This window comes from Phacochoerus africanus, chromosome 4 (assembly GCF_016906955.1).
Source record: "Phacochoerus africanus isolate WHEZ1 chromosome 4, ROS_Pafr_v1, whole genome shotgun sequence".
In the NCBI taxonomy this organism is placed as follows: domain Eukaryota; kingdom Metazoa; phylum Chordata; class Mammalia; order Artiodactyla; family Suidae; genus Phacochoerus; species Phacochoerus africanus.
Genome location: NC_062547.1, coordinates 30,940,044 through 30,961,020, shown reverse-complemented (window position 1 = coordinate 30,961,020; position 20,977 = coordinate 30,940,044). Strand labels below are relative to the sequence as shown.

The 20,977-nt window shown below is 35.4% G+C and overlaps 1 protein-coding gene across 1 annotated transcript in view; it reads right to left on the bottom strand.

Annotated features, from left to right (window-relative positions):
- Positions 1 to 20,977, bottom strand: part of DCDC1 (doublecortin domain containing 1) — a 393,003-nt gene that overhangs the window by 320,211 nt on the left and 51,815 nt on the right. The window contains 1 exon segment of the mRNA XM_047776089.1: positions 3,587 to 3,753. Within this exon segment, the coding sequence (XP_047632045.1) occupies positions 3,587 to 3,753 (167 nt within the window).

Sequence of the window (20,977 nt, the reverse complement as noted above, 5' to 3'; positions counted from 1 at the left end):
GGTTGTTAAGATACTATAGATACTCATTTCCTTTGTGTCTCTCTGAATTTCAGAAATTTCTATGCAATTTATAACAACTATTAAACTATACTGTGAACCACTTTAAATGATTAAAACTGTATGTTTATGAGCTCTTTTAAAAACTGTATTTTAAAAGAAGAGTGCTATGCATTCATTAGGTAAAAGTCTCCAGGAATTTTGTGGCTTGGGAGAGAAAAAAAATTCAAAGGAGTATCAAAATTGGGAAGACATTTCCAGAAATACATGTTTCTCAAAAATCACATTTGTACTTAAGATCAGTTGCTGCAAATCATTATTTACATAGTCTTCTGGCATAGTTCCATGGACTTTTATGGACCTCTACAGTGTTGCCGAACAGACTGACATATATTTTGTTTACTGACAGCATCTAAAAGCTCTATGGAGGATCATAAATAAAGAAGATCATGTTTAAAAATCACTAATATCATTTTAAAAGGTAGTGCAGGCTTGTGTTTTGGCCTCTGTTTAGCTGTGTTAGGCCTATGAATGACAGCTTCCCTGCTTGAAGCACACAGAAAGCACAGCCTTCCTCATTCACTGACAGGACTGTGGCCTTTTCACACGTTCCTTCCACAGCAGTGTTTGTCCCCAAACACTGGAACTCCACACAATGGCATTCCTACTTCAACACCCCCACCAACAGCACCGCTACATAACAAGAATGCTAATGAGATGGACCGGCTCTGTCGCTGAAAGTGTTAACTGCGTTTCATAGGAAAGCATTTATGCTACTTCAAAGATAACCAATTAAATAGATTCTGCTTAGCTCTGAGCAATTTCTAAAATGTTTCCACTTTTAAGGAAATAAATGTAACAAATGTAAGACTAAGTGACTTTACGCTGTCCTAAATATAATATCTCATTTTATACACATGAATCAGTATATATTTAAGACTACACTAATGCAGTAGGCTTAATTCAGCTGCATGCATGTAATAGCCAAGTTAAAGTTAAATTTGAAAAGTAAGTTTGTAAACATAAAACCAGCAGTTCTGACTTTTCTTTTAAAGTTCTACTTACTTAAATTAATTTAAAAGAAATTTCATTAGGGAATTCACAACATCAATTTGAAGTGTATAATCTTTTGACAAAATCCCAGCAAAACAATGCTGTTGTTTTGATAAATGATCTCAGAAGTGGGATAAATGGAAATGATATCAAGAGGTCATATAATTCTATAATTTATAAGCCTAGGTTTGTTAAGAAAATCATCTATCATCTATATCCATTTTACCAAACACAATCTTAAGTAAAACTAAATAGAAAAGTCTATCCCTAAGGTCAAATGAAGTAAATGCAGTTCAAATAAAGTTCATTAATGCTAAAAGGGATATTTGCTAAGAAATCCTACTCACAAATAAAGCTATTGCCAGGCTTAATGCTTAACCACTGATGACCCAATAATGGTACCACAAAGTGACTTTTATAAACATCGCAGATAATTTTAAAGTAAGTCATGAAAAAAACAATATGAAAGAGACTCAAGAATATATATAATTAGGCATACCTAAAAGAAATAGAAATTTGCATGGAAGTGTCTAACAGGCAATTTTCTATCTCTTTATCTTCAATTTTATATTTTAAAATTAAACTTAACCAAGTATCACATTTAAATTAAGTGCAAAGCTATAAGTTATCGCAACTGAGCAAAATAAAAAGATTTAGTTAGGAATGGGAAAGAGCACAGATTTTTAAAATATTCCAAAGTTTAACATAATGCTGAAAGTCATAAAGATGATATAGGCAATTTCAGATGCTCAGATATTTAGAGACACTAAAAATGTTCATTTTTGTTCACATTTACATTTAATAGTTATTTTAATAAAAATATATTTTTCATCAATTTTGTCAAAAAATTTTAAAAATCAAAGCAATAAGTAATTCTTAAAGCTTTTTTTCATATGACACAGAATTCTTTTCAATTCAGTACAACTATTAAAATTTTTTAAATGTTTAGAAAAATGCAATAAAAAACAAATATGCCACAATTACTTTCTGAGCTAGTTCTTATCTCTAACACCCTCACTTTTAATAAAACTTAGAAAATGTTCATTTTTTTTTTTAGATTTGATTTAAACAGTGCTTTTCTTGCATTGGAGAACCATTTCATGTTTTCTTAACATTAAATAATTTTAAACTGTCAAATTAGTAGCATCAAACTGTTTAATACCAAATAATTGATTGTAATTAAATTGGTCATAATCCATTGTATCTTAAAAAGTTTCTGTTAAAGTAATATAAACACAAACAACATGTTTTAATCCAGTTTTTATATATGATATTAGCTTAATAAAGAATACTAAAGTTAAGTTTGGCTTTTAATTTTTTTATATTTATAATTATAAATAGCCTCATCTATGATAATTATTAATTTCATTTCTAGATACACTGACATTAATTAACTGGCAAAACAATCACATTTTGAGAATGAAAGTTTCTCACGGGGGAAGATGTTTCTTGCTAGTTCTGGATACCTTAGCTCAAGAATTTCTAGTCAATACAAGTTGTTCTTTTCCTAACCGGACAGCAGGAGGTGCTGTGTGAACACTGAGACTGAACCCCATTCACACTTCCCCTCCCCCTGCATATGGAGAATAATAGCATGATGCTTTCAAAATATACATTTTTCAGCAGCCTGTGGTCTGAGATAAATGAGCCCAGTTTTAAACTGGAAACTCCCAGTTAGAAATGTAAAACCTAGCCCTTATTTAATATGGTAAATTGTATGCTTAACTTCTTAAGACCAAGTGCAAAGAGGATTCTAAAATTGTGGCAACTCCATTTTTATTTTATAAAGGGCATCAATCATTCTGCTCTACAATGTGAATTCTACTTGAAGATAAAAGTCCTTATAAGTAGTTATAAAAATACAAGTCTTCACTCACACATCCCTTTTTACCCTATCACACACTCGCAGACACACAATTCCTCTCTCTCTCTCTCCCCCTCTCTCTCTCTTCCTGTCTCACAATTATGGAATGGATATTTAGAAATTAAAGGACAAAATCTAGTTTAAACTAATTCAAAGGCATTAATTCTATTTCTATACTTTCAGGTTCTGAAACATACAAATTAAATAGGCATAAATGAAGTAAAGTTACTCTTGACATGAAGTTAATTCACAATTTCCCAGAATATGACTGGTTATATTTTAGCCCATTTTCTACAATAGAAAGTCTGACTGCATATTGAAAAAAAATAGACGGGTGAACATTTAAAGCTTCAAATGCTTTAGGACCTATTCATTTTCTCATTTAAATTGACTGTCTATAGAATTTCCACATAAGGAGTTGCCTTCGCTTTGCACAGTACGCAGCAAGAAAAGATGAGACATATGACATCCTGTACCAAAAGATAGATACAATTAGCCCCATTATTGTTGGCTTTGAGATTATAGAAGAAGCATTTTGGCTCCCTAACGGGCACTGGGCTCACAAAATACATGTCACAGTTCTTTTATGACATGATGCCAATCCCTTGCCTCTATACAACCAAGTACATTTTAAAACATACAATAAAGCAGTTTTAAAGAGGGATGACTCACCTGTTTATAAAATTTTTTTGCAGACTTTAATCGTTGGTACAAGGCCAAAAGAACTCCTTGGATGTACATCTTAGCTCCTGAGGGGCTGAAACCTTCTCCCTTAGAGACCCAAACTGGTCCCCGCAAAGGTGTGATGGAATTTTGCAGGCATTTTTCAAGCAGAGGAACTATACGAGAAAATAAGGGAAAATAAATTCTTTTGACCCAACTGAAATACACTGCCTGGAACACAGACCCAATACCAGAGCTAACTCTTAACATCTATTATTTATATCTGACCTGGGTTAAGTCTTACAGAGGCAATTCCTGCATTACTAGTGGCCACCATGAAGGATGTATTTATATTGAGACACCCCCCCCCCCCAAGCAAGACTCATGAGCTTTGCGAGCACACCTGAATAGTTCTGAAGTGTGCCTAACTAGCTGCACAGAGTGTCATGGTGTGCACTGATTGCCTTATCTTCTCATTTATCACAGATGAGTTGGAACCAACCTTGCTGAAATCTACTTGCATTGTCCTGATAAAATTGTAAGATCCATGTTCTTTCTGTATATAGCTTCCCGTTGAGGAGTCTATATACCTAAAACATCACATCTGGGAATTATTCATAAAATATAATCCACACCTTTATAAGCCATCCTATTCAAGTCTTTTCACTGCCACTGCTTAAATAACTCATAAAACAGGGTGGCAAGGCTGTTTAAAAATAATGGGGAGAATCTTAAGCAGGCATTTTACTACACCTTTTGTTTTTAAGCTTCTAGGATGTAAGCTAGTCAAAGATTTAGTAATGCTATTCCAGTACACATTTTGTAAACAGATATTTACTTGTGGGCCTGTATTGCAACATCCATATGGACTTGACAGACATGTTTATACACTTCTTCACACGATTAGCTTATAAAGTCTTTCTGGTGTAAAACAGTCAAATGACACGGCAGCTAGCTAACATTTTTCAAGATAAAATTTCCCTCTGAAATGCCGGAAACAAAGAAATTAAAAAAAAAAATTAGGCACATTTGGGAACCCAGAAAAAAAAGAAGATACCATTTTTTTTTTAACTTGGTCTTTACTTAAGTGTATACATGTGACACAACATAAACACACAAAATAACTATATGGCTTGGCTACTTATCCTAATACAAACTTCTACTAGAAAAGAAATTAAATAGATCACCAGCAAAGAAAATAGGTCTGTGCCATGGGTTATGTTATATGTTGCATATTTTATGCAGAGAGGCCTAGTGTAGCAATGTGGAAATTGAATTACAATTAGGTTCAGCTGAGCTGCTGAGCAGCTGAGTTATGCAAATGGCCTTTGCTACTGGTATTCTGCTGAATTTTGCTCTTAGTAAAAAAGTTACGCATTTTATGGCACCAAGTTCTGCAACTCTCTATCAAAGCACAATTTAAATTCTTTCTGATATATCCATCACTAAGGAAAATGTTAGAAAATGAGCTGAGGATTTTCTAAGACTACTATAAGTAAAGTTAAAAGGAAATCACGACCCAATGATCATTTAGACATATTTAGATGTGTGCATGAAATTCACTCACCAGCCTGAGAAATTAATTCCTAAAATTCACATACTGAGCATATTGTTACATTCCTGGAGCAATTGCTATTCTCTATAAGTTTTATCGCAATAAACATCTCAAACTTTTTAAAAAATATTATATCATATATATTACTAAAGAAATAAAAAGAGCAGTAAGCTTTTTTTTTTTAGAATTATAAGGCTTCAATCCTTAAAAACTGTGTAACATAAATCAATCTTGCATATAATTTTTCCTAAAGAAACACAGTTTAAGAATCATCAGCACTTTTAGTTAGTTTCAATAATCATATATTACTGTGTTGAATTTTAATTTGTGAACTTTTAATTGGTACACTCATTGAACCAAATGCAGTTTCTATACATGGAAAGTCATTACATAAGTAACTGTTAAACTGAAAAAAAATTAAGGACATTGAGAAGTAAGTAATAAACTTGAAAGGTTTACCTGCAAGATTTAAACTTGAATTAAAACTGAGAACATTTTATCAGTCTCTAGTCTTTTAGCTTCATTCTTCTATACTTGTTACAAAGTAACTTTCAAATTCTTTATGTCAGCCCAAAGGATTCCAAAGCAGAATTTCACAGATTTTTTTTTTAACACAAACTACTTTTTTTTCAGGGTTGTGTATCCTCCATAAGAATTTAAGAAAAAAATATATAGCTTAGTAAAAAAATATAAATTATATCAAAATGCAAGCAGTATCAGCGCTGATATAAGATGGAAAATAGCTCCCATGCTCCACATGATTTATGTAATTAGGAATACTATGGAAACCAGAAACAGCAAAGCAAAGAAAGCAGTATTCACAGGCAGGTTTTATAAGAATCTGCTCTGAACTTGTTGAATAATCTGTTCAGTATTCCAGAATCTCCCTGCTGGAAGCAGGGTCCTCATTATAACCACAAGAGCCCTAATAAAGGTTAGCCTCTGAACTAGGGATTAGAAGGCTCTTTCTTTTTGGAAGCTGAAAACTAGTAACTTTGATGATCTTCTTGAAAAGGAAGACAAAGCACACTCGAAGAACAAATAATGTTTCCACTAACTAAGAAGGTACAGAAAACATAAGAAAATGATACGCATAAGCACTTGGAAAGGAAGTATAAATAAGCCAAACATATTGGAAAAATAAAACTTATTAATCAGTACAAATTGAAGAACTCTTCTAAAAAAGATGTCTTGGCCTAAGATGATAGTTTCAAAATATAGTAAAATAACTGATTTTTTAGGAGAAGAGAAGTCAATTGACTTTTCAACCCCATCCACAGATTTTAACGTGAGTGAGAATGTCTTTTAAGCATTTCAGTGGATATTCATAATATTCTATACCAAGGACTCTTAAATGTTCTTAACCAATGGTTTTATCTCTTTTATATAGAGTTCTCCTTTCTCTGTTTCTGAAGCAAAACTTCATTCTATTAGAGAAGACTACTGCATATAGATGTTCAAGAAATAAGGGCAATGATTTAGAAAGGACAAAAGACACTTTTCAACTTTGAAAAGAACATAATCCTACATGTTGCTATGAGCCAGCAAAGCCCATTGTAGATACTCAATGAAAAAAATATGTCTTTCCCAGGGAATGAACTCTGACTCTGGATATTATTTTGTATATAAACCATGAGCTTCTCTTTCACACTGCTACTCAGAAATATGGCCTCATTCAAGAAGGTTAGCTGGCTCCTATTATCCTATATTTCTTTGATATTTGTGTGCATAGCTACTCAGGGCATTTCTTCTTCTGTCTGAGGACTTTATTACAGGTGTTTTACCTACTTGCTCCTGTAATTTCAATATTCCATTACACAAGTCCTCAATATTTTCATTAGATATATGATTTGGAAATTAATCATTCCTTACATTTATCAATATGCATAGATCAGTCAAGTATGAGCATTCCATTGGGATCATTTCCATTGCTGGGAAGGTGAAGTTATATGGATGATAGCTTTATATCCATTTTTTTCTCAAGTCATGACTATAGGGCAAATTGAAATTAATCCTATAGTTTCAATGAATTTGGAGTTAATAATAAAGACGCTGGGTAAACAGACCTAAACAGAGCCAGTACTGGACATTATGGGTAAATAGATCATATAATTAAAAGTAGTAGCTATGTTAATTTCATAAATACCAGCTGATACTTTTCCCACTGATGCCATTTTATTTCCCTTGCATTTCTTTTCCCTTTTTCCCATCTGTTAATATATTCTTGTCACTTCCTCTGACAAAATATCCCAAGTTGTTTAGTCAGAATTAATTGTTCCATCCTCTATGTTTCCCAGAGCATTGTTTATATTTGCATTTTTCCTTTATTGATTTGTATTAGTTATTATCTTCTCCACTCCCATCTCCATCCTTCAGGAAACCACAAAACCTTTGAGGTTTGTGGGCATGGAAATTTTTAGTTTGATAAAAGCCCAATGAATGTCAAATGGATAAATAAATAGTACTTTTGGATACACTGTAGGCAGTCTTTTGGGTAAGTGTTAGGACCATGAATGCAACTATATACAATCACTTAGAATCCATAATTTGCAGTGACCAAATTAAAATTTGATCAAAGTTTGATAAATAAATATGAAGGCACAAGAATTTTGAAGCAGGGAATTCCTTCCGTGGCTCAGTAGAAACGAATCTAACTAGGATCCATGAGGACACAGGTTCGATTCCTGGCCTCACTCAGTGGGTTAAAGGATTCGGTGTTGCCATGAGCTGTGGTGTAGGTCACAGACGTGGCTTGGATCTGGCATTGCTGTGGCTGTGGCATAGGCCAGCAGCTACAGTTCCGATTCGAACCCTAGCCTGGGAAACTCCATATGCCATGGGTGTGGCCCTAAAAAGATTTAAAAAAAAAAAAAAAGAATTTTGAAGCAAATTTAGGGTATGTACAATGATTTTATTTAACCTCTTCCTTATAAAATTATCTTGAACACTAAAGAGGAAAATAAATATAAAGAGAAAACAATATGACTTGGCAATGAACCTTTAGTCAAGAGAAGACCAGAGCTGGGTATTTTTAAAAAGTCCTGGAAAATCCTTATGTGCTTTATCCTAAATCATGCTACGATGGGAAAATGGACACAATAAAACCAAAATAAGAGGGCAATAATATTAGATGAAGGTCAAAATAGCTGTTTTAAATAATAAAGGTAATTCCTTCTAAGAACTTTGAACACAATGAGTTCAAAAGCTATTCACAAGAAAATAAGCTGTTCCGCCTTCAAGAGGACCTTATATTAAAACCACTTCATCACTCATTGCTTGAACTTATTTGGATTCATGATGGGCGCAGTACAAGGATTTTGGCCAAGGACCCAAAAATTCCCCTAAAGAGAAGCCACAAAGCTAATGGAACTTACCAAAGAGATATACACTGAAATGTCAAGTTCTACACCTAGGGAATGTATATCTCTCTCCAAAAGCAATATCTGACATTAAAATAGATACTTGGCACACTGCATTTGAATCCACTGCAGAAAGCTATTAAAAGAGGATTTTTTAATCAATATATTTTCAAAAAGCACTGGAAATAAAAGTTTAAAAACTTGCTTCTAATTATAATTTAAAATTCCTACCATTTAAGTATCCAGAATTATAATTTACATATCATAATTTTCACATTTCAGCCAAGGTATATGAGACTAGGAAAAAAGACAATGCCTAGAGCATAATCACTTATAAAGAAATTACTATATGCTCTTTGGCCGGAAGTTCAGATCTCAGTCTCAAAAATACCTAGCTATTGTTAGCAGGACATCATTTGGAAATTTCTCACTAATTCAACTGGAATTTATTTTTTAACAAAGCTGATCTAAAAAGTTTTTTTTTTTTTTTGTATAATACAAGGTGAGTTCTTAAAAGATACTAAGAAGTGAGTGCTTCCCATCCAGGAAGTATGCCTGGAGGGAGCTTGAACCAGTGCCAAGGTATTTGTGTGTTTTGCTGCTCCTTATCCAGCTTTAGGTAATAGTTGGAAAGCTCCTGGTCCCAGAGCAACCAGCAGACGCCACTCAAAAGCATGGTCTGCTGGGAAGATTGGGTGATGGAGAGCATACTGTCTCCTATGTTGCTTGATTTATATCACTATATTTTTATTCAAACAAAACTAAGCTAACAGCTGCTGTGTACTTTTGTTTACATGCTATATGTCAAATCTTATTGTCCCTAAGGTACTTATGAGAAAAGATTTAGCAGTCGTTTTCTTAAATACCAATGCCTACCCAAATTTGGATTTTTCCTCCACTGAACAAAATGACAAGCACACGATTGCCATACTTAGAGCAATCTTTCACAGCTGCTTTAGTTTTTCAGTGATCCTATTAAACTGACGGCATATTGCCTGTGGGGTCTACAGTATTATAATACTGCTGTAAGAGACATTGATTTGTATGATATGATCAAACAGAACAAGGATGTATTGAAGTGGGGTGGGGGAGAATTTCATAGGTCACACTGTTTTTACCACCTGGGTAAAATTTAATTCAGACATTATAATCCTTACAGAACACCTGGTTATTTTAATTGCTGATATGTTGGTGAATGCTGACACTGGTGCTTAGGAAGTATGAAGTCTTAGGGAGTCTCCTCCGTTTTGAAAATGCAGCCTGAGTCATGTCTTTTCTTAAACTGAACGAAGTAGCTGTGCATTAAATATGCTGGCACATCTTCTGCTTGAGCAAGTGGACCGAAATGGTGTGAATTGTTAATGCCTTGCTGCTTTGGTTCACGGCTTGTGATTGATCATTTGTAACTATATCTACTCCTTGTTCCATGAAATCAAGTATGGAGTAATGGGTTCATCAGATTTTGGGGTTAAATTGAGAGTGAAGAGGTACTGTGTGTGGAAATAAGAGTTGCCATGTTCAGGGCTGGCCTTGTAACAGCATGGAATCTAAAGGCGATATTCAAAACCACTTCACTCATCATACGCTTACTGATTCTGAATAGGGCCCATTTGCAGGGGACATTTGGTAGTTTTCCAATACGCTTTATGCCTCTTTCTACTTCCACCACCATGCACATCTTTTTTTCATACATCCCCAGTAGCACATTGGTAGAACAGGTCAGCATACACAATTCATTTATTTAAATAACTTGATTTATACAAGTAGAAGTAGGCTGGGATTCTATTGTCTGAGTTCTGCTTTTCCCTTCAACAAAAATAACAGTGTATATGTCTTTGAAAATACAAGTATTTTGTGGACTCAATTTCACAGGCATCTAAGGATATTTAGTAATAATGCCAAATAACTTAATTGAAGTGATATGTGTACAACTTTAAGGTTACTTTAAGAAATGTTGAAAATCAACTATATCTAATCTATTATCATGTGGTTATGGCCTATACCAATATATAATTACTGAATATACATGGCCTGCTTTTGTAAACTTTAAAGCTCTGTACAAAATTTGAAGTATTGTCTTAGAGTTCATTTGGGGAAGTATAATGCATAGAACTTAATAAATAAAGCCAACACAAACTGGAAGTTAAGACCTTTAGAAATGTCATAATATAATTGCTTTCAGTAATAGCTGATACTTTTTTTAATTATTACTTTTAATTTTTGTTAATATTCAGAAAAGTTTAATACAAATGGTGTTAACTGAGACATCAATTAACTTTTGACCCAGTAGGAAAAGATGTGATATTTAAAAAAAAAAACAGTAAATCTTAGGAAGAAAACCAAATATACAAAGCACTTACATATGTAAGTAACATTCAAAAGCAAGCTACTTATAAAATGTCTCAAAATTCTACTATTACATTTATAAAGTCACAACTAATACAAATCTAAAAAATGTGCCTGGATCCTTTTCTTTTTTCTTTTCTTTTTTTTTTCAGTCTCAAAAATAGGAACAATAATAATAATAATGATAACACCTTGCACATACAAACCTAATCAGAGAGACCTAGGAATCAGATCATGTAGGTAAATTGTTTTCGTCTCCTTGCCTGCAAATGCTAGGTCAACATATTGCTTATATTTAAATATTTTACTTGGGATATTATTTTACTTATAATGAAAATTTTATATTTTAATGTGATAAATTGAAAACTCTTAATAGTTACAGTAGCTACTATGGAGGATTTCCTTTTGACATTTCTCCATGTTTGTTTCACAAAAGTAGAATATTTTATAATAAGCATCTCACATGCTCTTGTCCATTATTCCAACTTTCTTCTGAAAAAGTTTAGGAGAAAGCAAACCAATCTCTACTAAGTCAAGTTCTTTTACACGGAGAGCTATGTAAAAAAAAAAAAAATTTATAACAGGTAGTAACAATTGGTAACAATTAGGCTATTTGTTTTCATTGGCAATTATACTTGTTACACTGCTTTTATAATGAACTTCTAGGATCATGGAATATCATTAGAGTTAGAGGAAGATTTTTGGTGTTAGAATTCAAAGATGAGAAATAAGAGCTATAAAAACCAGAACCTAAGGGACAAACTCAAGGAGAAAGGGAAAGAGCAGGAACCTGGTTAAAAAAATTTAATAAATACTGAAGCAAGTTTAGTCCAACAAAACCTAGGAGTGATGATCATATACTCATGAATATAAAAGAGAATCTATGTTTTTAAGACTTCAAAAGGATATCAAGAGCCTATGAGCAGATTAGACTGCTTTGTGAATGTTCATATCACACAATTGTGCACTCACATATTTAATAAAAGATGACAGTGATCCAATTATAATGGGAATTCTCCAACTGCCACTAAAAAAATTAAAAAAAAAACTTTTAAAAATCAAGCCTTGACAAAATTCTTAATTTTCTCTCTAGGTCAATAGTAGATATATAAATTAGTGATTAGTTAGCACTTTCTTGTTTTGTCCAAGCAACGAGAGCAGCCAGTGTTCAAGTTTAATGTCTCAAAGTCACTAGAAGACACTGAAAGCCATGTCTAAGGAACCCTGGAACCAAAGCAAAGTCATAGGGAGCATGGTCCCAAAGAAGGTCTGAAGACTTCCTGAGTGGCATTTTTCCTACACAAAAGGTCTCTTAACTGGCTGCTTTTGTATATTCCCCATCTAGAGAAACTTTAGGGCTGAGAAATAACCACCAGCATTTGGCATCCTTCTTCAGCAAGTGACCTCAATTCTTACATTTCACAAAATTTGAGAAGGTACACGGTAAAAGGATCCAAGGATTGAAATGAGGAAAACTTACTTAATTTTAAAGAAGATATCATACACATAAGTTGGATTTTAATTCCCTGAAAAGTTCTAGGACAGATTATAAAATGGATGGTTTGTGAACTCTTAGAAGAAAGTAAAAACAAACAAATTAATAAATAAATAAACAAACAGTGATCATTAGGACCCACATACTAATTCACATACTAAGCAATATTCAATGAGCCGAGAGGGAGATGTTTGGGGAAAATCCCCTATAGAGGGCTTGACATCTCTAACAGCAGCATATAATCATTATTTCTTCCGTGGGAAACAGATCCCAATAGATTGTGCCTACCATCTATTGTCTTTAAGCAAAGTCTGTATGTCCCTTCCCAGATAAATAAGTGTATCTACAACAAGGTAGGAGATGTCCCAGAACCTCGTCTTTAAGTCCTCTATTTAGAATTCAATATTGCTTTCTTTTGATATTTCTTTTTAAAAGTAATAAAGAAATATGTTACTTAGGGTCCAAAATGAAACAAAAGAAAATTATGAGTGGATGCTGCCACAGCTGACAATTTCTTTCCTGGAGAAAGTAATAAAAGGAATCTGAATGAACACACACACACACACACACACACACACACACACACACAGTTGTCTCTGTATGGGGCTTGACTATAGGCTGCAGGCTATAAGCCCTTGTGAGTTGCCCACTCTTAACTAAGAGAGCAATGCCTTTACAGGGCCCAGACCATCTGGACCATTGCAGAATTCCACATTTAGCAGAGCAGGCAAAGTATTAGCAACACAAGGGCATAAAGGGAGAGGGTGGCATTCTGACTGGATTCTCAGTGTCCTGAATTTTGCATTTACATCAGAAAAAATCTAAGTACAATGCTTCCCAAAGAAGGGCATCATGCCCAATCTTTATGCTATTTTATAATACCTATATTATTATAGTCCTGGGTGAAACCCGGGACAGAGAAGACTACGGAATCTTGTCCTCACAGATCTTATAGTCTAGAGAACAGATCAGTATTAAACAACTTCTCAGGAAGTTTTATTAATTATAGTTGTGACAATTACTATATACAGGGTGCTATTAATGTAACAGATCTACCTATCTTAGGTAAGGAAGGAAAGTTGGACAGGAGCAAGGAAATGTTGGGAAAGTTTTTGGAAGAAGAAATATTTAAAATAAGACCTTAAGATGAATAGGCAATAGCCTGCAAAGAAAGGGTGAAAGAATCCAAGCAGAGGAAACAAATGGTAGGGTACTGGGGCATGAAGGAGAATCAAGTGTTTGAGAAACAGAAACAAAGTGACTTGAGTGCAGAGATGAAAGGGCCAGCAGTACTGAGTGAAAATGCAGATGGTGGGTAGGGGCCAAATCACGAAGTCCCTTCAGGCCATGATAAAAATTTAAGCATTGATTCAATATGACAAATTATTATAGACTAAAGTCACTTTTAAAAGTAGTATTACTAGAGTGAAGCGATTGGAAGACTCATGCCTAAATTGGAGATAGGTGAGCCTATAGATTCAAAACTAAATGGAGAGCCTTATCCAGGGAAGAGTAACACAAATCTGAACGAAGCAGGGACTTGATTAGCAGTCCCTGATCTCTATTCCGAGGCATGGCCTACCCATTTTTATTATTAACTTGGAAAGTGCTAAAGTTGGTGTTTTTCATACTAAATGTACAAATGTAAACAAAAACAGGAGAAACTGTTAATCCCTGGGTAACAGATTAAACAGCTGAAAGATTTTTCAAGGCTAATCTACTAAATAAAAACCTTATAAGTAGCAATTTAGTAGGTATTGATGTATAAAGTTCTAGTCACACATCTAAAAAGTCAGTAGTAAAGTACAGGATAAGAAAGTAGCTTAAAAGCAAATTGTGAGCAAAAAATTGGGGGCTTTTGTTCACTTTAAATTCAGTTTAGGTCAATGACATGATATATCCAAAAGAAATAATGAAGTAATTGTAGGTGATACAATGACCTGGAACAAAAAGAGTAGGTGGGGCTGCTTTACTCATCACTGATTGACCTGGAAAATTGTGTACAATGTGGGGTCATACAAAAAACTAAACAGAGTAGAGAAGAGTAACCAGGATGGGGAGGAGCCAGAGAAGTAGTTGGAGACATTAGAGATATTTAATTTGGAAATGATTTAAATCGAACATGTTCAAATATCTGAAAGGCAGTCATAGATTAGAAATTAATTTGCATTATTTAACTTCAGAAGCCAAAATCAAGAACAATGGTAAAAGTTTAAAACAGTAGATTTCAGTTAGCTATTAGATTTTTAAAAATGAAATTATAGCTGTCAGAAATGGAACAAGCAGTGGCTGGATGGACATTTATTAGAGATGATTTAGAGGGGATTCATGACAAAGTGAGATTTTGGTGATGAACAATAATGCTTCTAATGCTGAGACCCAAAGTAAATCAATAACGTGATTCCGAAGCAGATACAAAAATATAGCCATTATAATTTGTTTTTACACTGCTCTGGGTATCTAATAATGCATTATGCATCAAGTTTTTAAAGTTCTATAGGATATGGCAGAATACTATGCAGAGTGGGAGGTGAATCATTAAGTGACATCAGTGAGAACTACCAGCAAAAAGTAGTTAACAGTGGGTAACTTGTTGCAAGTTTAATTCAACAAAAGAATTTTTTTTGAATTCTGATACAACCATTCATTTAAAAAGTATTTCTCATCACTTACTATAACAAATATCATACTTTACAATTATTATTTAAATATTAATTTTCCGAGTATATTATTTGCCCAGCCCCACTATAGATATCAGGAAATTTTGGAGTTTTTTAAGTATAAGAACAAAATTTCTGTTTAGTTAAAGAGATAATTCCTATACATGAAACGGAGATACTCTATAAACAAATGTTACAACATATGGTATTGACGTATGGTATCAAAAGAAGTTATGAAAAAGAGTTATTAGTATTCAAAATAAAGTGGTATTTAAGTGATATTTTAAAACTTTGCACACTGATACCTTGATTAAAGCTTTGTAAGAGACCCAGAGTCAGAAGGCCCAGCTAAACCATGCCTGGATTCCTGATGCACAAAAATTGTGAAATAATACATGTTTACAGCTTTAAGTTCCTAAATTTTAGAGTAATTTGTTACACAGCAATTGATTACTAATACAGATTTTGTTTAACAGACAGTATTGTGTATTCCATTATTATTCAAAATATTTGCTCTCTTCCTCAGAGGAAAATTATAAAACTTGGAAAAAATTTATGTTCTTCGCTCTTATATTTAGGTTGATGATCTGTTTTGAGGTTTTTTGTTTGTTTGTTTGTTTGTATATGGTATTATGTAGGTGTCCAACATTAACCTTTTGCATGTGCATATCCACTTGTGCCAGCACCATCTGTTGAAGAGACTACTCATTCCCCACTGCATAGTCTTGACACTCTTTTGAAGGCCAGTTTACTATAGATGTATTGGTTTATTCCTACACTCTTAATTCTATTGCATTGGTCCATATGTCTCTGCTTATGACAACACTACACTACTTTAATTACTGTACTGTATTTTACCTGTAGTATGTTTTAAATTTTGAAGGTATAAGTCCCCAAATGCATGGAGTTTACCAAACTCAAGATTAAGGGCACAATTCTCCCTCTGATCAGCTGCCTACAAATTCTGGGGTTTTCACCACTTTTAAGTTCAATAATTTGCTAGAATGTCTCATAAAACTCAGGAAAGTGCTTGCTTAGAGGACCAAGTTGATCAGGAACCCTGAGAAATACGTAAGAAGTAATCTTAGAGAGCAAATAACATAAAAATAGTGAGATTTATGGAGGGGCTTTGACTACGTGGCTTTATGCTTTGATGATACTTTATTTATTTATTTATTTAGTCTTTTTAGGGCCACACCTGTGGAATATGAAAGTTCCTTAGGGGTCCAATCGGATCTGTAGCCACTGACCTACACCACAGTCACAGCAACGCCAGATCCGAGCCACGTCTACAACCTACACCACAGCTCACAACAACACCGGATCCTTAACCCACTGAGCAAGGCCAGGGATCAAACCTGCGTCCTGATGGATCCCAGTCAGATTTGTTTCCACTGAGCCAAGACAGGAACTCAGCTTTGATGGCACTTTAATATGCAAAAACTAGGTAGGTTTTTTGTTTGTTTGCTTGCTTGCTTTTTAACCTTGGTGGTGTTTGGCAGCTTATATTGGGTCATGAGGTCAAATTTGCAGTTTTATATTTGTGTTTTTATGAAGGGACTATACATGGAGAACAGGGGATTTGGCCAGATATTTTTAATAAGCAAGAGCTGTTGTAGGAGTTCCCGTCGTGGCTCAGTGGTTAACGAATCCCACTAGGAACCATGAGGTTGTGGGTTTGATCCCTGGCCTTGCTCAGTGGGTTAAGGATCCAGCGTTGCTGTGAGCTGTGGTGTCGGTCACAGACGTGGCTCGGATCCCGAATTGCTGTGGCTCTGGTGTAGGCTGGTGGCCACAGCTCCGGTTTGACCCCTAGCCTAGGAACCTCCATATGCCATGGGAACGGCTCAAGAAATGGCAAAAAGACAGAAAAAAAAAAGAGCTGTTGTAGAATTTTGAGCTTGATGCATTATAGCAACTAAATGCAGCAGGGATTATTTTCCACAGACCCTGACCTTCAGAAAATGCCAGCCCAGGACAGGGCTGAGGGTGATGGCTTTAGTGTACTGAGTTGGGCTGTGGAGGCCTTAGAAAATCTGAGTGGTCATGCTTGCTTTACTGTGCAGGCTGCCACCACTTACACCTGAACCAGGCAGTGAACATCCCCTCATACTGCAGGCAAGTCTGAGACTGGGATTTGATCATTTTAGGCACTGGAAGGCAGAACAATAGTTGCTGCTTTTATCTGTTTTGTAACTAAATCTGCAGATCAGGACTCAAAGTATAGTGGTAGCTGGGTTCTACACATGCTACGGTGAGGTTCTATCATTAAATTGTTAGTTCCAGGCCTAGAAAGGAGGCACTGGATCTCATGCCTCAAATTCTGTTCTCCATTATGTTATTTTAAAGAGCCTTCTGGGCCAAAAAGAAACTGTGGGTGAACTAACCTTAGATTCATGCGGCTTGTCCACAAGCTTTGAAATTCTACCAATTCAGGTTGACTGTAAGTTTACTTATCATGTAATTTTTGACCATGGTTCTAATTGTCAGAAATGCAAATTTTGGTTTCACCTATTGAAAGGTGATAGATTTATTATAACAAGAATGCTCTGTCTCCTGTTAGAGAAAAAACTTGAGGAAGGTATTACACATCTAGGAACCAGACTTGTTAAAAGAATGAAGAAGAAAGTAAAGTGGTTTTAAAATATGCTTTAATCTTATAATCAGAAGAAAGCAGTGTATTGTGCAAACAAATATGAGCAGTTTATTTAGCTGGAGAAGAAAAGGGATTTCCTGAGGATAAAGGTGAACATATGATCTGAATACACACATTTGGACTTGAAAAAGTATATGAAAAAAGAAAACTGAAGTCGTGAAGGCCAGGTATGAGGCTATAGGAGGCACATCCAAATATGACTACTCTTAAAGAGATTTTTATAAAGGGGATGTATATTTAATTGGTACAAAACAAGAAACAGTTAACTGGGGCCTCATTGAAACCTAACAGTGGCGTCTCAGACATAAGATCTCGGAGAGAAAACTCAGAACAGTCTCCCAGAGATGGCAGGATCCTGAATATTGTGATGAGGTAGCATTTAGGTTAAAGATAAATTAACAGCAAATGCAACTGAAGAATCTCTTATGAGGGCTTATGAGTGGAACAGTTTTATAAAGAGCAAACAAAAAATGTGAACGAATTGAACAGGGGAATACTAGGAATATTGCTATAAAACACTAAAAAAACAAAAACAAAAAACAAAACCCAGTATTTAGTGAACTCCAAAAATGTATTGTCCTAAGATTAAGAAAAGGCAAAAGCAAGATGAGTTACATTATAGGAGACCCAGGCAGAACAATAATAGATCAAGGAGTTGAGATCTAAATTAGATGTTGGACTGTGGGAAAATATATCCCGGGTAGGATTATTTAACTCAGGGAGGTGAAAATGGATAGAACTGGTTTGAACAAAGGATGCTATTGACAAACTTGGAACTTATTGACTTTATATCTCTCACTATGGGAGATTCTTCAGGGAAAAAACAGCTTGAGAAACATGTTAGAAAAACACAAGTATGGACCAGAAAGCAAAGAAAAAGTAAAAGAAAAGGAAAACAAACTCAACTGCCACAAATAATGCAGCCCCAAGTCTGTTACAGAAGGGAAGTTTTCTGAAAGGAAGAGGAGGACAGTAGAGGCAAACACCAGAGGCAAATCCTAAACACTGAAGAAAAAGAGGATAGAAATATAAATTCAAGACCCGGAGCACTCAACAACCGAGGAAGGACTATGTCTAGGAGGAAATGGTAGCAGTGTAGGTCTTCACTGGGCACCTAAGAACATGAGCCTCAGAAACATTAAGCTGCTTTAATTCAGAAATCCACTGAAAGATAGTCTCCAACTGGAACTGAGGTAGAGATGAGGGGGAAGCTGTGCCTATGAAGCAGGTTTCTTAGGCTTCAACAATTCCACAGCCCAAGGTCATTACAGCAGCCACTGGGACCAAGGATTGAAATTACTGCTCCCAGGGCAAAGCGGACGCCACGCACCAGATAGGGCCCACCCTTGGTTCGGCATGGGGTCCAGAAATACAACACTCAGAGAGAAAGGAACATTAAGATGTTTGGGGAGTTCCCTTGTGGCCTAGCAGGTTGTGGAATCAGCATTATCACTGCTGTGGCACGGGTTTGATCCTTGGCCCAGGAGCCTCTATGCACTATAAGCATGGCCAAAAAAAAAAAGATAAGTATGTGCTATAAACCCTATTCTACAGATTAGGAAACTCTCAGAGAAACAAAATAACCTGCCTAAGGTCATATAATAAGTGGCACAACCGGAATTAGAGTTCTGCCTTCAGAATCAAAGCACTTACCCAACAATCTATGAAGCCTCTTTGAGAGAGGAGACAGTGTCTACTGTCATTTTTTCCCACAAGATATTATAAATCCATATTGCTATAATTAATGCCTTGATGCAACACTACTTCCCAATGAGGCACATACATCACAGGTCACAAACCCTGCTATACTGCATAAACTGACTGGCATCTTGGAAAGACTAACGTGGAGAATGTGTTCTCTTCTTTGCCTTCCTTCACTTAGTCTCTGCTATCATCCTCTGGCAAAACAGTCACGTAGGTCTAGATCATACCAACCATACAGTCCTGGAAACACCATTTTGCTTGGAATAGCCACACGAGAAACTGAGGACTGGATTCTACTCCGAATGTGCTGGGTGTGGGGCTGATGTTGTGATCATCTTTCGGTTCGGTTGGAAACAGGGAACATGAGAAAGTTGGTGAAGACCCAATTCAACTTTGGAGGTCCCCAGGGATGACACCCACTGCAGGAATTCCCCTGCTAGAGGAATTCCAGCTCAAGCCAGGCATCCATAAACCATCTGGCTGATATTGGAAAGAATAAAAATTAGGAAGGACTTTAATTTCTTTGAACTTTGATTTGAGAAGTTTGAACTTTTATTGCATGTTAACTCAGAAAGGTAAGATTATTTGATTTTGGAATTCACTTCTCTGTGAACTTAAAAATTTTGAATTTTAAATTCTTTGGGAGTTTATTCTTTGAATTTATTCACAAAAATCTAATAAGGGGAAAAGTTAACATGCAAATTCAGGGTATGTTATTGGAATTTTGTGACCAAAATATGTTAATCCTGTCATTTGGTCTCACTAGAATCTCTGAAGAAATTGTTTAAGAATAGATAGGTTTTTGGACAGCTAATTTGGGGAGGAAAATGGAATAGAAAGTGAATGTTTAGTGTTCCATAGCATGGCCTTAGAGCCAATTTAATTAATGTACTATTCTAAGTTATTTCAGAATTCTCTAAGGTAAATTTCATACTGCCAGCCACAACCTAGAAGGAGCCACAAAGGAGCAGAATTTGGTTACTAGAACAGCAACCTCATAAAGGTCCTGAGAGACTGAGTTTCTCCTTCCTGAAGAGGCAAGGTGACTCCCCTGGTGCCAAAGGAGCTAACAGAACAGAAAGTTGGAGAGTGTTTGGGAGAATAGGTGTGTTATTAAACAACTCCTTCAAAATCTGACAATATCTACATGTGGTCTACCACTGTCATATGCTTCAATAATACCAAAGAGCTCATACATGATTGCTAAGCAGGGGAACGATGTCAGTAAGATACAGAAGATAGGCTGGTCAAGATGTGCTTTTCCCTAGGCAAAGGAGGCCAAGAAAGTAGAGGTAGAATTCTATCCTTTAGCATAGAAGATAAAAGACACTAGCTTGGCTGTTGCACCGGGGCACCCTTCCCAGAAAGGTGCACCCTATGTCTTGCATAACTCCTGTGAAGTTTGCTTCCGCCTGTGCCTTCTTTAAAGAAATCCCACGGGCTCAGACCTCTAGTTGACTCCAATCTGCATTATCTCACACTTCAGTGTTTCTGTACAGCTTTAAAATCCTCTGAAGCAGCACCCTGAGATGCCTACCCAGGCAGTTTATATTATCTCCTAAGTTAATCACTATTTTGGTTAGTATTCTATTTAAAGGTACATAGACTGGTCTTCCTCAAACCTA